Here is a 17234-nt window from a genome sequence, read left to right as displayed (position 1 = left end):
GACATTTATGGTTTGGGACACTTTTAAGCACTTTTATTTTGAAAGCCACATTTATTATTGTTGCAGTATACTGTAACTTTCAGCAATTTCTCCATTTAAAGATAGAAAGTGACCTTCATGAAACAGATATATATATATATATATACACAAATATATATATATATATACACAAATATATATGTATATATATATGTATATATATATATACATATATATATATATATATACATATATATATATACACACATATATATACAGTATATACACATATATATGTGTATATATGTATACATATATACACATATATACATATACATATATATACATATATATACACATATATATATACACACATATATACATATACATATATATACATATATATACACATATATATATACACACACACATATATACACATATATATACATATATACATACATATATACATACATATATACATGCATATATACATATATACATAGATATATACATATATACACATATATACATATACATATATATATGTATATATACATATACATATATATATATACATATATATATATATATACTGTATATACATATACATATATACATACATATATATACATATATACATATATACACATATATACACATATACATATATACACATATGTATACATATAGATATATATACACATATGTGTATATATATATATATATATATAATTTTTATATCATTTTTCTTCTTGTGCATTTTGTGGTGTTTAGCCAGTGCTGTATTTACACTAGAGGAGATACTTTTATTCTGGAAAAAAAATCTCTGACCGGAAGTCCGACTGTTGTTGCTGCTGGCAACGGAACCGGAACGAGTATGAGGTTAGAGGGTTAGCTTAGCATTACTGACTGACTGAGTGAATAACACGGTCGTGTCTCTGTGGTCTCTCCTCTGCTGCACACACAAGTAAGATCCTAAAATCCTACCAGATTTAATGAACTGTACCATAAACTGTCTTCCAGTAACGTTAATATGAATGAATAATAGAGTAAAGAATAGAATAGAGTAGGATAGTTGAGCTGTTAGCTGGCTAACTTGAGATGTCACATTCAAGATTATTCCATGTCATACTAATAGGGGGGGAAATAGCCACTAGTAATGTTTCTAAAACTGTCTATTTCCATTTGTGTATTCATACTAAACTTAACTTATGTGTTTGTGAATGTTTAGTTTGACCAAGTACATTTGATAATGCTAACTTACTTAGAGGGCCAAGTTAAGTTTTATTAATTTAAAAAGTATCCCCATTAGCTGATACCAATGGAATAGTCTTCCCTGGGTCTGACATCAAGTACATTACATCTATTACATACATACTATTGCTATTAAAAATGGTACCTTTTTTTAAAAGATTAGGATTACCTTCTGTTGGGAAACTAATCCTGTCCTAGTATGTAAAGTTAGTTCATTCATATTTCCATTCCAACCCTTCAACTTTTTTCTTTTGTACCTTTTCCCTGATGATGGGCCTTGAGGCTAAATGGTTGTGGAAGATGTGTATGAATGTGTAATGCATATATGTTTGGAACATTTAAATGTTATTAGTGTAACACAAATATGATGTTGTATATAGTATGTATGTGATAAATTAATGTACTTGATTTTAGACCCAAGGAAGACTAGCTGGTGCCATTGGTATCAGCTAATGGGGATCCTTTTTAAATAAATAAAACTTAACTTGGCCCTCTAAGTAAGTTAGCATTAGCAAATGTACTTGGTCAAACTAAACATTTACATACACATAAGTTAAGTTTAGTACGAATACACAAATGGAAATAGACAGTTTTAGAAACATTACTAGTGGCTACGTCCCCCCACATAATATTTGTGTTACACTAATAACATTTAAATGTTCCAAACATATATGCATTTCACATTCATACACATCTTCCACAACCATTTAGCCTCAAGGCCCATCATCAGGGAAAAGGAACAAAAGAAAAAAGTTGAATGGTTGGAATGGAAATATGAATGAACTAACTTTACATACTAGGACAGGATTAGTTTCCCAACAGAAGGTAATCCTAATCTTTTAAAATAAGGTACCATTTTTAAAGCAATTTACTTGCTGGTTTGTTAAAATCTTATCCATAATAATAGTGATACTTTAATTTAAGGAATGTAAACATATCTTTTGTAAGTCTCACATGTTAAAAGTTAACCTAAACATAGCCACACAAGAACAGTCTTAATCTGGTCAAATTCAGATTTAAAATCAAGACCTATGTGGTCAGATATTACATAAACAAGACTACAAATCTGAACAGCTTTTGGCACACATTTAGGGTTGGAACCAAAAAAGATATAGAGCTTCAATACCCAGCACTAGTCATTATCAATTCATTTAGAAATAGATTTCAAAGTTAAGCCCCGGTGCTGGTTGCTCTGGGTGTGTTATGTCACACCGTAATGTCAAGTGTCATAAATGGACTTTGGACTTTGCAGCAGATCTTGCTCCTCCACTAACCAGCCAGATCTATGGACTTTCATCATTTGAAGCCCGCCGAGTCAAGAGCCCTTTATATCAGTTCACCTCTCACACAGATAACACCTCTCTAGGAAACTTGTAGTAGAACCAGTTTCTGCATTCTTATTCAGTTTGTGTTAATTTACAACAAGTAAAACTGGTTGAACATTCAGTTGCACATTTCCATTTAAAGTTTTTTTTTTAAAAGATTGTTAAAGTTTTTCAGCTTGCTCAAGAGATTTAGTTATGTAAGGTTTGTAAAACATGGAGCAAGAGGTCAGTAACCCTCAGGCTAATCCATTTCCACACCGAGTATCGAAAGACCTCAGATTGTACACATGGCCTTGTAATTAACCCTCTTTATGCTCTGTAAAGAAACACTACATCCGTATTTGATTAATCTGGTTTACATGTGCAGTAAGCATGTTTCAAAGGTTGAAGAAAAAAAACATAAATTAAGACTAATGAGAGTATTTGTTGCTTCTCTCTTATCTTAGATTTGTACTGACACACAGAGGAGGATGTCTGCGACGATGAAAAATCCTTTTCAACATATAGTTGAGCCTCTGGACCCCAAGGACCCAAAGCAGCAGTTTTACAATCTTTCCAAACTTGGAGATCCCAGATATGGTAACAGCAATTCTTTATTGTTTATATTATTATTATAATATTATTTATTTACTGAAATTTACTGGTAATTGAATAGTTTTAGTGACATATGTGACGTAGAGTTTCACTGTCCATCTGTTCCTCAGACCGTCTGCCGTTCTCCATCCGGGTCCTCCTGGAGTCTGCTGTCAGGAACTGTGATGAGTTTCTGGTGAAGCGCTCAGATGTGGAAAGCATCCTCAACTGGAAGCAGACCCAGACCCAAACCGTGGAGGTACCATTCAGACCGGCTCGTGTCATCCTCCAGGACTTCACGTATGTGGACGCTATTCATTTGCATTAGAATATCAGTGAGCGGATGGAACCTTTTACAAAGTACTGTTGTGTGGAACAGCGTTTTTTTTCTTTATTTTCAGACAGAACTCCCTCAATTTTACACATATGGGTCACAGTCACAGGGACCTACTACTCATTCTGTGAAAACAGTTGATAATGTCTTCTGTTGCCCTGCAGGAGTCTGAGAAAATAACCCTGATGATGTCATAGTGATGTCATCAGGGTAATCTCAGTTTGAGCTTGACCACTACAAATTCATATCAGAAAGCCTGCGTTACAAACTGGCAACTTGGGGTATGAAAAACATGGTAATTTATCAGACGGAGAGTGAAATATGCCTAAAATGATGCACAACTTAAAGGATAAGTCTGGCAATATTCCATTCTATATTTGTATTATTGTCAACAAATCTCATGTGCAGAGCCAAACGAACAATGAACTGACCTACTAACAAGTATTGTGTGTGTATCAAAGCCTGATATCTCCTCTTCCTCTGAGCCATAGAGCTCCATTGTTGTTAAAACACATCAATGAGCTACACTGTGTCACTGGGTGACATGATCCTTCATCACCATGAACACACACACTGTAGTTTATTCTGACTCAATCCCACATACACTGTCCTGCTGCCACAAAAACTCACTACAGCATCAAATGTGGATTCTTCCGCTGCTGAAAATAGTCCCCAACAAATGGGCTATCCTCCTGTTTGAGTAATGTTTGATGAAAACTACAGTGAGCAGCTGTTTTATGGAATTGAGCTTTTTAAAAAAAAAAAAAAAACAGAAGTCAGAAAGTGTTGAACAATGGACAAATTTTTTGTTTTGTTGTTTAGAAAAATAAAAAATATTGTCAACCTTATCATTTACAATATCTATAATATTTGCATTTGATGGAATGGTGCAGCCATGAAAACCTGGCATCAAACAAAAGCCTCAAAGGCTTATTAACCTCTGAATATGACACATATACTGTATGTTACGCATAGTCATAATCCATGTTTTTCCTGTTTATTGTTCAGTACAAAGCATTAATAACATGCCCACTGCGAGGACAAAGAACCTTATTCAGGTGTATTTAAGATGACATTGTTAATTGTGATATTGATTTCAGGTGATATCACCTAAGCCTGATTTCCAAGATACATTATCCTTAGTTAAGTGATGATCAATGAAGTCTGATGACATGTTGTGTCTGTCAACTGTCCTTGCAGTGGTGTCCCTGCTGTGGTGGACTTTGCTGCAATGCGTGATGCGGTGATGAAACTAGGCGGTGACCCAGAGAAGATTAATCCTGTTTGCCCTGCTGACCTCGTCATCGATCATTCCATCCAAGTGGACTTTAACAGGAAGTAAGAGCAATTTCAACAAGCACTTTCCACCATCAGTTCATAGATTCTGTATGCTGCTTCATATAGATACACTATGATCATTATCTCAGGCCCCTTTCCCACTGGACAAAAATTGACGGGCAGCGCCGCCGATTCAACATGCTGAATCGGCCAAAAAAACTCATGACACGGGCAGACTAGAGCCGACAGCCCAGGACACACCGTAAAAACTAGGCCGACAATCACTCACCGACATCTGGTTTTTGTCCTTAGTGGGAAAGGTTACAATCGGCAGTCATTCCTGGGACAAATGACTCTGCAGTGGCAGATATAAAAAAGATGTAACCACTGTAACATTTTGTGTTTACTAACTGATTTACGGTGCTGGCCGGCGCGTCTGTGATGTCGAACGTGACACAGCAGGAAAAAAGAGGCCAGTGCAACGGCAGGGCATACTGGCAGTGAGAATAGAGTCTATGGCCTATCTTTAGTGGGTTTCCCGTGTTAAAAAAAAGCTGCATATACATGCTAATTTCGGTATCAGTTTGCTGAGGCTTTAACTAGTGTGTAATACAATTTGTATTTTTCCCCACAATGTAAACACTCTTTTTCCTTTAGGTCCGATAGCGTTCAGAAAAACCAGGACTTGGAGTTTGACCGCAACAAAGAGAGATTTCAGTTCTTAAAGGTATGAAAAGTGGACAAACCCACTGTGAGGTGTCTGATATATAGGTAACTGTAAAGATGTATAATATATGTATGAATATGTTGCCTGTCCTTCCCCAGTGGGGCTCTAAAGCCTTCAGGAACATGCGAATCATTCCTCCTGGTTCAGGGATCGTTCACCAGGTCAACCTGGAGTACCTGGCTAGAGTGGTGTTTAACTACGATGGGTACTTCTACCCCGACAGCCTGGTGGGCACCGACTCCCACACCACAATGATCGATGGACTGGGAGTCCTGGGCTGGGGTAAGACAATATCTCGTCTATCTCTGCTGCCCAACATTGTATAATCAGTTGTGAGTTATACATGCTGGTGGAGTTCATGCCATCCTAAAACCTAGCATGCCCTGTGTTTATATTACATTGAGGCTTAGCAAGCAGACATTGGTATCTACTGTACAACGAATATATATACAAGTCCCTTGTAACATCCAGAGCACGCTGCAACGCCCTGCTCTCATTCATTCCCACAGTGCAGTACGCTTCTAGTTAATGATAACATCATGAAGTTCTTAATAAGATTTGTCATCAAACCCTCAGGTGTGGGTGGGATTGAGGCGGAGGCTGTTATGCTGGGTCAGCCAATCAGCATGGTGCTGCCTGAGGTGGTGGGATACAAGCTGTCCGGGACCCCAGACAAGTTCATTACCTCCACTGACATCGTCCTCACAGTCACTAAGGTAAATTACACAATGGAACGATTCACTAATGTAACATTCAAAGTAGAGTAATGAATGAGAGGTGTGCAGAGATGTGTTTGTTTCTTTTGGGGTAAGCTCTCTGGCAGCATTTCCACTTCTGTTGTATTTCGCATCACAATCTGACATCGTCTCTTTCCCCCTGTGCTCTCAGCACCTCCGTCAGGTAGGTGTCGTGGGGAAGTTTGTGGAGTTTTTTGGCCCGGGGGTTGCTCAGCTGTCCATCGCTGACAGAGCCACCATCGCCAACATGTGTCCAGAGTACGGAGCCACCGCAGCTTTCTTCCCCGTGGACAACGTCAGCATTCAGTACCTGGAGCAGACCGGTGAGCGCCACACTGTTTAGAAACAAACTGTTTTATACAAATACGCTGGCCTGAGGAACAAAACGCTTTGGTGGACACAGCCCCTTACAGACAGTGCAGTACTGCTACACAGTTAATATGCATTGTTCAATAACTGAATTGAGATTTTGACTTAAAGAGATACCTAATTTATCAAAGAGACCTCTCTGATTCATCACAAGAAATCATTTTCAAGGTTTGTTTCCATTTTTTTTTGTATTCAGGGAGAGAAGCAGAAAGACTGGCCTACATTACAAAGTACCTGAAGGCAGTGGGCATGTTCAGAGACTACAGCAACGTCTCTCAGGATCCGGATTTCACTCAGGTCAGTCTCGTCGTCATTTTGAAGTTTTAGTTATAGATTGTTGAGCCCATCAAAGAAATTTCGACGGTAAAATGGGGTTTGCAACTTGCTGACACACATCCTAATTCTAACAACAAAAAATCATACCAGGGGGTCAAGATTTTCTTTCCTTTTTTTAGCAGCAAGTTGTAACACGATATCAAACACAAAAACATAATAAGAATAACATTAATGTGTTGTTAAACATAAGATAAATGTATATAAATGTGTAAGCAGAAAAGTATGAATTGCCAAGATGACACAGGCAACCACCACTACTAGTACATCCTGATCTCTCTCTCTCTCTCTCTCTCTCTCTCTGTCAGGTTGTAGGGCTGGATCTGAGTACAGTGGTTCCATGCTGCAGCGGCCCCAAAAGACCTCAGGACAGAATTGCTGTGGCCGACATGAAAACAGACTTGGAAGCCTGCCTCGGAGCAAAGGTAGGTACCAGTACGTTCTCAGATTCAGGGATTCAAAGGTGTATTTGTCACAGACACAAACATTATATGTATTGAAATTAGGGCTGACCTGTCAAAGTAACTAATTTCTTGTTGGTTTCTGACATTTCCAGCAAGGTTTCAAGGGTTTCCAGGTGGCTCCTGATCGTCACAACGCCGTGGTCCCCTTCCAGTTCAATGGAAAAGAGTATGCGTTAAGCCACGGCTCTGTGGTCATCGCTGCTATCACCAGCTGCACCAACACTAGCAACCCATCTGTCATGCTCGGAGCAGGTGGGCGGACACTTCTTCTCTTAATGGAATTTCTGGAATATCGTGGGATTTTGAGAGCTGTATCCTAGTCAGGGTGGAGATGTTGACTCCTGACCGTTCTTTGTCACAGTTATTAAAGATAAATGCTCTTCTTTTAGGGATGCTTGCAAAAAAAGCAATAGAGTGTGGTTTGAGCGTGAAGCCGTACATAAAGACCAGCCTGTCGCCTGGCAGTGGAGTGGTCACCTACTACCTAAAGGAGAGTGGTGTTATGGACTATCTCTCTCAGCTGGGGTAAGCTACTCAAATTCCTCACTCACTCAGTTGGCTTTATGTATGAATGATGATGATGATGATGATGATCATCATCAAAAAGAAGCAAAAATTGGCTTATGTTAATATTTTTAAGGTGCATCACAAAAAATTAGGGCTGTCGAATAATAGCGAGTTAACGCAAATTTGTTTTAGCGCCACAAATTTCTTTAATGTATTAACGCAACTTGCGATTTTTAGGTTGTAGCGGGCTGAGTTTTAAAGCCAGATTGAAGATACTGGTACCATATGAAACTAGAAAACCTTAGTAATCCATTGGTACCAACCTTGTCATACTATGGCTATTTTCAAAGGGGTCCCTTGACCTCTGACCTCAAGATATGTAAATGGGTTCTATGAGTACCCACGAGTCTCCCCTTTACAGACATGCCCACTTTATGATAATCACATGCAGTTCGGGGCAAGTCATAGTCAAGTCAGCACACTGACACACTGACAGCTGTTGTTGCCTGTTGGGCTGCAGTTTGTTATGATTTGATTTGAGCATATTTTTTATGCTAAATGCAGTACCTGTGAGGGTTTCTGGACAATATTTGTCATTGTTTTGTGTTGTTAAATGATTTCCAATAATAAATATATTCATACATTTGCATAAAGCAGCATTTCAGCACTTCAATACTCTGAATTGAATCTTAACATACGGACATTTACACAATTGTATTAGATTTCTTCAGGGAATAGCATAGTAGTAGTAGTAGTAGTAGGAGGAGCATAGAACAACCCCCATGACAGTGTTAGGGTAGACCTATAGATGGCGATATTTCCCCAGTAATAGAGCTTTTGCTTCATTCATTTTTGTCCAACACAATCCCTATGATGAAGTGTGACATCACCCGGCCTCCTCGCTCATGGTGGTCATGTGATTTCTGGCAGAGTCAACTGAAGTTAGTATGAAGCTCTCTGCAGATTATGTGCTTACCATGTAAACAATCCTTTTGTCTCTCCTGTTAGCTTTGAGGTTGTAGGCTATGGTTGCATGACCTGTATAGGCAACAGTGGGCCGCTCCCAGAGCCGGTGGTGGAGGCCATAACCCAGGTACCAACAGGCTTCTTTCCACATACTCCATACTCTTTTCATCATTTCACATCTTCAGGCACTCCGTAGCTCTTTTTCTTCCTCATTTCTATATTTGTTTTCCTCTTCCCATCATGCCTCACTCTTACATGTTCTGTGCTGTGTGTGATATTGTAGACCATAAACCTGCCTTTGCTCTCTTTATTTTTGTTTGCTTCTACTTTCTCCTACTTTTCTCCTCTCTCATTTTACAAGCCATGTAGATGAACAGTAATACATTTCAAAAATATAAATGCATACAGTATTTTCTATCATGCAGTACTCCTCTTCATCATCTACATTGATTTGTGTTTCAGGGAGATCTGGTTGCTGCAGGTATTCTGTCAGGAAACAGAAACTTTGAAGGGAGAGTCCACCCCAACACCAGAGCTAACTACCTGGCTTCCCCACCACTCGTCATCGCCTACGCAATAGCCGGCACTGTGAGGATAGACTTTGACAAAGAACCCATTGGTGAGTAGTTCTATTTTGAGAGTTAACTACACAGAGGGAAAAAAAATGTAGTTGTAAACTTCCCTTTATTACTCGTCACGCATTGACACAAGGATGGCTGAGAAATGGTAAATCTGAATATCTTTATAAACTGTTTGTTCTATATCTAACCATGTGGGTTCATCCAGTGCTTGAGGTCGGGTGGATTTCGGTATATATCAGACGCTTCATCAGGTGGGCACCTCCCTTCATAGAGGTTTTTAAGTACGCTACATCTCCAGAGGGCTTGACCATGCATCCTGGCGTCCCTGGCTGCTTCGTTCGGCTGCCTGCAAGACTTCTTGTAATGCTTAGTTAGCATTGTGACTGGCCTCAGACTCCCAACCCTTTCAGTAGACTTACTGTGGATGCAGCCAACCTCCACTGGCAGGATCAGCACTTTCCACACACCTTGTTTGGTATCCGTGGCCAGCTCTATGTATTTTGGCTGTTTCCGCTCATATTCACAAACGGCGTCTTCCCAAGGGCACGGTAAGTTCATTGATGGTTGTGCTCATTGGACTGTTGAGAGTATATGTCTGGTCTGAGAGTGGTTGTGGCTATTTTCAGGTGGGATTATATACCATCCTCCAATCTGGAGCTGAACCCAGCATGTGTGACCATATTGCTGAGTGTGTCGCTGTCTGTCTCCGTACAAAGAGAATGATAGTTCGTCCAGTTGAGAGAGAGAGGAAAAGAGTTGTGTTTCACCCTCTCCTTCTTTACAGTGGATGCCAAACAAGAGGACTTGGGTGTGCCTCAATGTGTATCTTCCTTTACTCATGCTTGTTTTGCAGGATGAGAGGATGTGTGAAGTGGACAAACTGGGTCTTCAGCAAGCTGCTGGTTTTGGGAGTTTGGGAGCACATCATAGACACCTCTCGCAAGGAAGCTAATTATTATTTCCTTCCTTTTCCCATAGCTCTGTACAACTGATTTTCCTCTTTTTAATGTTTTCCCACCTTCTCCACATTGTCCCTGTTTGACCACTTTGGCACTTCTCACCATCTCCTCTTGTCGCTGCACTTCCTCCACCACTTGCCTTTACCCACAGAGTTGTCACTTTGTGCAAAAATATCTTGTTTGACAAGACCCTCTTGTCTATACAGCACCTTCCCAACAATGTCAGCATGTTTGAGTGCAGCATTTGCATGCTGAACAGCCTCAGCTGGACACCACTTTCTTCCTGGATAACCTTGTCCTGGGATTACGAAAGAGTTCCCCCCCAAGTCTCGCTTTAGCCCATTTGAATTCTTCAGTCGTTCCTGAGCGAGGCAGTCCCAGGACTCCTTTGTTATACAAGAAGATGCTGCTTAGAAATATTGGCAGTCCCAGCCAGTTGTGTAACCTGAGTGATGGGGAGTTCGTACACAGTCAGTGGTCACAACAACTGAGGGAGCAAACTGAACAGAGTTTGAGGTTTCCTGGCAGGAAGGTTTTGTCAGTGGTCTTAAAGGAATACTTCGCCCCCAAAATGACCATCTGTATATCAATTACTCACCCCGTGTTTACAAACTCTCTCACAACTCATGCAGTATAATCCAAGTCTCATTTATCCAGTCGGATGCTCACTACTTCACAAACGCATTGCATTTTAGCGAAAAACAACAAAACTAATTGTGCCCTCCTGTCCTCTGTCTCCTCTGTAGCCGTTAACGCTGAAGGCAAAGAGATTTTCCTGAGGGATATCTGGCCCACGCGGGAGGAGATCCAGGCTGTGGAGAGAACCTTTGTCATCCCGTCAATGTTCAAAGAAGTCTATGAGAAGATTGAGGTAGTTTAACCTTTAAGTCTGTCGGCTTGCTGCAGTGTAATGTAGATGTGTGATTGACGTGAACCTTCTGGGATCTTACGGTGTTGTGTCGTTGCAGAGAGTGAATGAACGCTGGAACTCTCTGGTTGCTCCCTCTGACAAGCTGTATGCCTGGGACCCCAAATCCACCTACATCAAGTCCCCACCGTTCTTCGATGGCTTGGTAAATATACTAGGACTGTCAATCGATTAAAATATTTAATTACACATTTTTTATCTGTTCAAAATATACCTTAAAGGGAGATTTGTCTAGTATGTAATACTCTTGTACACAGCCCTACTGACTACCACTTCTACTATTTGTACTAGTAGGGGATACTACCGTGTATGACCATTATTCAATATGTATATTTCTACTACTGTACTACTAGTACCCATACGATTATTCAGACAATATTGTACCCATATTTTGGCCATGGCTATACTGTATGTTGTATCATGTCGTCTTTATCCAGACCAGGAAGCTGCAGCCACCCAAGTCCATACATGACGCCCACGTGCTGCTCAACTTCGGAGACTCGGTCACCACCGACCACATTTCTCCTGCAGGGAACATCGCCAGGAACAGCCCTGCAGCACGCTACCTCACCAGCAGAGGGTGAGTCACCTCACTGTTCTCCACTGTTGAGAGCAGGCTTTCATGGATGTGAGCTTTAAATGGAGTCGAACTGAAAGGCAACAACCAGTCATTGTTGAAACTATGAAACGTATCTAAAGACAAATCTGCAGTGACAATACACTACTGTCAGACTTTAAATACACCCTGGTTTAGATTGAAACGCTCACTTCTGTACGTTTAATTCTAATCCACTGGACAGGAAGTGTTGAAATCTAGTTTGTAATTGTCCTGTATCTCCTGCCTGAGATCACAGTTACGATGTGGTGTGTCGACAGTAAAGAATCTATTCATTAGTCTAACTAAAGCAATCAATCCTCCTCCAAGAGAAAGACCTACAGTAGGCTGAATGTAACTGGGATGAGCCTTTATCTAAAATCAATGTCCAAACTGTCCATAAAAGCTTTCTGCTTCACAATTTTCGTTTTTTTTGACAGATTGAGCGCTCGTGACTACAACTCCTACGGCTCACGTCGAGGTAACGACGCCGTCATGGCCAGAGGGACTTTTGCCAACATCCGCCTCTTTAACAAGTTCATCAACAAGCAGGCGCCACAAACCCTTCACCTGCCAACTGGAGAAACGGTCAGCACCTCTAGAACTGTGTAACCGTTACCATGCAGATGCTGTTTGACTCAAGTCATTCACTCAACGAAATGCTTTTTTGCATCAGTTGTCTTTGTGTCAGCGAAGCAGGGAAACTATTATTATTGTGTTTTAGCTTCAAGCAAAGACATCATGTAGGCTAAACGGACTACTCCTCATGGACTAACTCTTGCATATTTCACCCTGTTTGTCCAGCTGGATGTGTTTGATGCTGCAGAGAGGTACCTACAGTCCGGTGTCCCTCTGATGATTCTGGCAGGGAAGGAGTACGGCTCGGGCAGCTCCAGAGACTGGGCGGCAAAGGGCCCCTTCCTACTGGTGAGGATCACTTCCTTTTCTTCTAACCAGTCAAAGGGACGTTTGGAAAACTGGAGTAAATATAGTTGTCATGGGGATAGCGGAGTTGTCATGACGTGACTGTAGCTTTGGTCATGTGATTAGTTGTTCTGCTGCAGAAAGCTGAGGGAAAAAGTGTTTTTAATGGGTGAAGAATGAACTTCGTGCTTTTGTTTTTTCAGGGTATTAAGGCCGTTATAGCAGAGAGCTATGAGCGGATCCACCGCAGTAACCTGGTTGGAATGGGAGTGATCCCTCTGGAGTATCTAGCAGGAGACACTGCTGACAGCCTTGGACTGACCGGCCGAGAGCGCTACACCATCATCATGCCCGAGCAGCTCACACCCAGGATGATAGTGGACGTAAAGGTTCGTTAGAGACACTCTCTTGTAAAACAAGAACATAGATGCACTGTTGAGGTAATGCGATACTTGACGCTGTCTGTCTCTGCCCTCACAGCTGGACACAGGGAAAACCTTCCAAGTGAGGATGAGGTTCGACACCGACGTGGAGCTGACGTACTTCCACCACGGAGGCATCCTCAACTACATGATCCGCAAGATGTCCGAAAACTAACATGCCAAGTACAGCGACACGTGTCATTTTCTAACTGTCAGCTAACAGTCCAACATGTGAGTTCATGTAAGGGTTGACGTAGAAGAATAGCGTCCAAAAATAATCTAGTTATTGTCCGTGTTTGGTGCAAAGGAGCCATTTACAGAGCGCTGATTTACAGCCTGAAATCATTTATCACAATGTTCTCATTGTTGAGAATGCTGCTACTTCTTTTAGTTGTTTAGACCGGGGGGGATATATATATATGAGATGTGTATAAATATATATATATATAGTATGCAAGGTAAGAGGATGTTGATTTAAAGAGTTAAAATGATAGCTCAGCCAAATGTCTGAGGGGTTTTAGGGCTGTGTCAGGGTTTCAGCTGAGCCAAGGAAAAGAGTTATTCCGCTTTATTACAACGTCAGTCTGAAGTTGCTTCTCCAGCTGAACACACTGGTGAAATACTGTATTACAGATTACAGTAATTATTATCTGATGCTGCACATGGGTTCAGCTGTTTCCATCTGATCTGCCCTTCTTCAGGTTGTCCGTTTTATTCACAAACAGTATCGTGATTTCTCTTCCTGCTGTCCGTCTCAGATCACTTTTAAAAGAAAACACGCCTGTTTTGTTCTTCAGACATTCCAAATGTCGATGTAAATCTTGCTTTTGCTAATGTTATTAACTGCCTTAATAACTGCTTATGTGGGGATGTTTGTGTCTTCTTGCACCTTTTATCCTAAAACACTGATCATTTTGATTAAGAACACTGACAAAATCTTGATCCATGTGCATTACTCTCTGCCACTGATTTACTGAAAAACAATAAAATGTCATTTTGTTTTTTGGTATTTTTCATGTCATTAATTTGCTTCAGCATTCTTAGATTTTAGTTTCTATTTTAATTATATTTATTTGTGGATATGACCATCGTAATTGTGTCATTGTCAGCTTGAAGCTCTTCTGCAGCTCTAAACTTCAAACACTATTAAGAGACTATATTAGAATGCTTTTTTTAATACACTGGAGAATAGGAGCCTTAAATAGTCCCCAAAGATCTGAAAGTCTATAAATATGCTGCAGGCTGTTTGTACTCTGCTGTCACTGATCCTGGTTCCTTTCAAAGAGTTATTAAAAGTTTGTAGAAGAAAGTGAGTTTCTAAGCCGCTCTCTATCTATAGAACAAATGTTCAAACACTTGACGGGAGTAGGAGAGATGTGAGCTGTGGTTGGCTGAGTTGTCTCGGATGGACCTTCACAACTGCTCACTCATCAGGATCAGTTAGAGGGAGCACTGAGATGGAACAGATCTGTACTGAGATGCTGATAGTATGACCAGCGAGTTAACATCTACTGCTTTAACATACAGTACCAGAACTTTGAAAGGAGCTGCACGATAAGTGTTGACGTGCTGTACTGTGAATATAGTTCCAGATGTGCATTTAAACCAAACATTACAAAATAATATTTTTTGTATTATTTCCCACCATTAAATCCTAAATTACAATTCATTTTTATAGTCAATATCAATATTGATATTTGAGTTTTGAGATACAGTATCAGCTGAAATTCTTTTTTTTTTTTTTTTTTCTTTACGTAAGCACAACTATAAATAATTTGATGAAAATCCCTTGAATAAAAATGTAAAATAAATTGTAAATGTAAAAATGAAATTCTGTCATTAAAGAAAAAGTATAAAAATAAAACGCATCTTCTGATCAATCTAAAAATCAGACAAATTTGCAGCTTTGTACAGTAATAACATCTTATCTTTTGGGGGGATTCTCCTCTTTTCTTGCCTGCTAAACATGCTCCAAATTTCAAATAACTTCACCTAAAGCTAAAACAGTGCTTCTTTATAATACCTAAAAAAAAATACTACAATACATTTTCGAATATAAAAATGTAAAACTTTCATTAGCTCCCAAAAAAGGTCTAGGCAAGGAATAATAATAGGAGTTACAAAAGCCATAATGTGTAGATGAGGGGTGTGTGAGAAGGCCCACAGTGCCAGACTTTAACAACCTCTGGTCTAGTCTAAATGCTGTTTGAAAGTTGAGTATCAAAAATATACTGAGTTTAAAAATAGAGGAGAGGGCTTATAAAATACCACTGTGTTCATGCCCAGATTCCCAGAAGAAATACATGCTGCCCTGATGCTGTGGCTGCACCCTTTCACCAAATGGAAACATCATTTTCTACATTCATTAAATAAAACCTCAGCCTGACGTATAGTGCGCTGCTCAGATTATGATGAAACAGCTGGAGGAAACACTGAGCGCAGAGTGTTTTTACAACCATCATAAAAACAAAGTGATACTACTGAATGGGGGGGGGAGGATGAGTTCTGTGTGGCAGGCTACCACAGTAAAAGCAGAGATGATATCTGACACCTTCATACTCCTCTTCCTCCTCCTCCCTTCTCATTCATTCTTAATCAGTGACCACTCTGGGCTCAGTTACATTTACTCTTGTTGATGGATTATGACCAGATTGACTGTTTTGTGTCCAACACGGAAGCATTTCCTGGCGTTATTCAGCAGCCTCCTCTCTGTGAGAGATGACGAAGGCTCATTGATTTAGCAGCAGCTCTCCTCCAGGACTCCTCTCTCTCTCTGTGGTTCATGTTTCACCAGCCGTTTGTTGGTGACTCAGGACGGCGTAGTGAAAACAGACAGAGGGGTGTGGGGGAGGAGTGGAGTGTGACATAAAAAGCCAGCTGCACGTGTTGCTCACACGCATGACCCTGCCAAGGTCCAGCACACGTACAGTGTGCGCACACACTCACACAGACATACACACGCTGGACTTGCAAATGGACACAACTCATTTGGAAACATTTGAATTATTCAAACCTTTGAAAACCAGTTCACTTAAAAGGGCACAGCAGCTCTGAGAGGCTGCTGCTGATCACACACTAGAAAACAATACAGAGGCCATGTTAGGACATCTGATACTCAGCATGTCAGGCTCAACTCGGATGAAATAATACCCTTATGAAGGGGTAAAGAGAGGACGTATTTTTGTACCAGGAAGTTAGCATCGCCCTGGTTCCCTCGATTAAAAGCCAAAGGGATTGTTCCATTGGGTTTTGGATTATTACAGAAAATAAGCTCTGTGGCAAACACACGTTTATGATACTCCAGCAAGGTAATCTTCACAAATGAACACCGCTTTATAATTTTTAAAGTGTGAATGCAATCACCAGAAGTAAAAAGATAATGTTAGGCGAACTACATCACGGTCAGATGACCGTGAGTATTCACAACGAGGCTGTAAAGGAGAACGAGTCGGCGTGATGACGTTTAGTAGTCTCATTTAGCCACTTGTTAGCAACCGCCTTTTTTAAAGACACATAAAAGTTGTCAAAGTTAACGCGATAATAAGGCGTTAACGCTAATTAGTTTTAACGCCACTAACTTCTTTAATGCATTAAACCAACTTGTGATTTTTAGGGTTGTAGCGTGCTCAATTTTATCAGCAAAGGAGGATAAATAACGCTCCAAACTTGGGCTAAATTTGGTTGAGGAAAAACTGGCATGGCGATTTTCAAAGGAGTCCCTTGACCTCTGACCTCAAGTTATGTGAATGAAAATGGGTTCTATGGGTACCCACGAGTCTCCCCTTTACAGACATGCCCACTTTATGATAATCACATGCAGTTTTGGGGGCAAGTCATAGTCAAGTCAGCACACTGACACACTGACAGCTGTTGTTGCCTGTTGTGCTGCAGTATGCCATGTTATGATCTGAGCAACTTTTTTATGCTAAATGCAGTACCTGTGAGGGTTTCTGGACAATATTTGTCATTGTTTTGT

General features: G+C 40.3%; 1 protein-coding gene across 1 annotated transcript; it reads left to right on the top strand.

Annotated features, from left to right (window-relative positions):
• Window positions 1-853: 853 nt before the first annotated feature.
• On the top strand, window positions 854-14267 carry aco1 (aconitase 1, soluble). Its single transcript, XM_037757760.1, has 21 exons — window positions 854-949; window positions 3008-3140; window positions 3266-3434; window positions 4669-4806; window positions 5404-5473; window positions 5572-5755; window positions 6050-6189; window positions 6362-6533; window positions 6776-6876; window positions 7221-7337; window positions 7469-7628; window positions 7766-7901; window positions 8892-8976; window positions 9312-9468; window positions 11136-11260; window positions 11358-11462; window positions 11755-11897; window positions 12353-12500; window positions 12717-12839; window positions 13040-13225; window positions 13317-14267. The coding sequence occupies exons 2-21, from the start codon at window positions 3032-3034 to the stop codon at window positions 13431-13433; spliced, it is 2685 nt and encodes an 894-aa protein (XP_037613688.1). The 5' UTR covers window positions 854-949; window positions 3008-3031; the 3' UTR covers window positions 13434-14267.
• Window positions 14268-17234: the final 2967 nt, after the last annotated feature.

Source organism: Sebastes umbrosus, chromosome 22, assembly GCF_015220745.1.
Source record: "Sebastes umbrosus isolate fSebUmb1 chromosome 22, fSebUmb1.pri, whole genome shotgun sequence".
Classification (NCBI taxonomy): domain Eukaryota; kingdom Metazoa; phylum Chordata; class Actinopteri; order Perciformes; family Sebastidae; genus Sebastes; species Sebastes umbrosus.
This window is presented reverse-complemented; position numbering and strand designations above follow the sequence as displayed.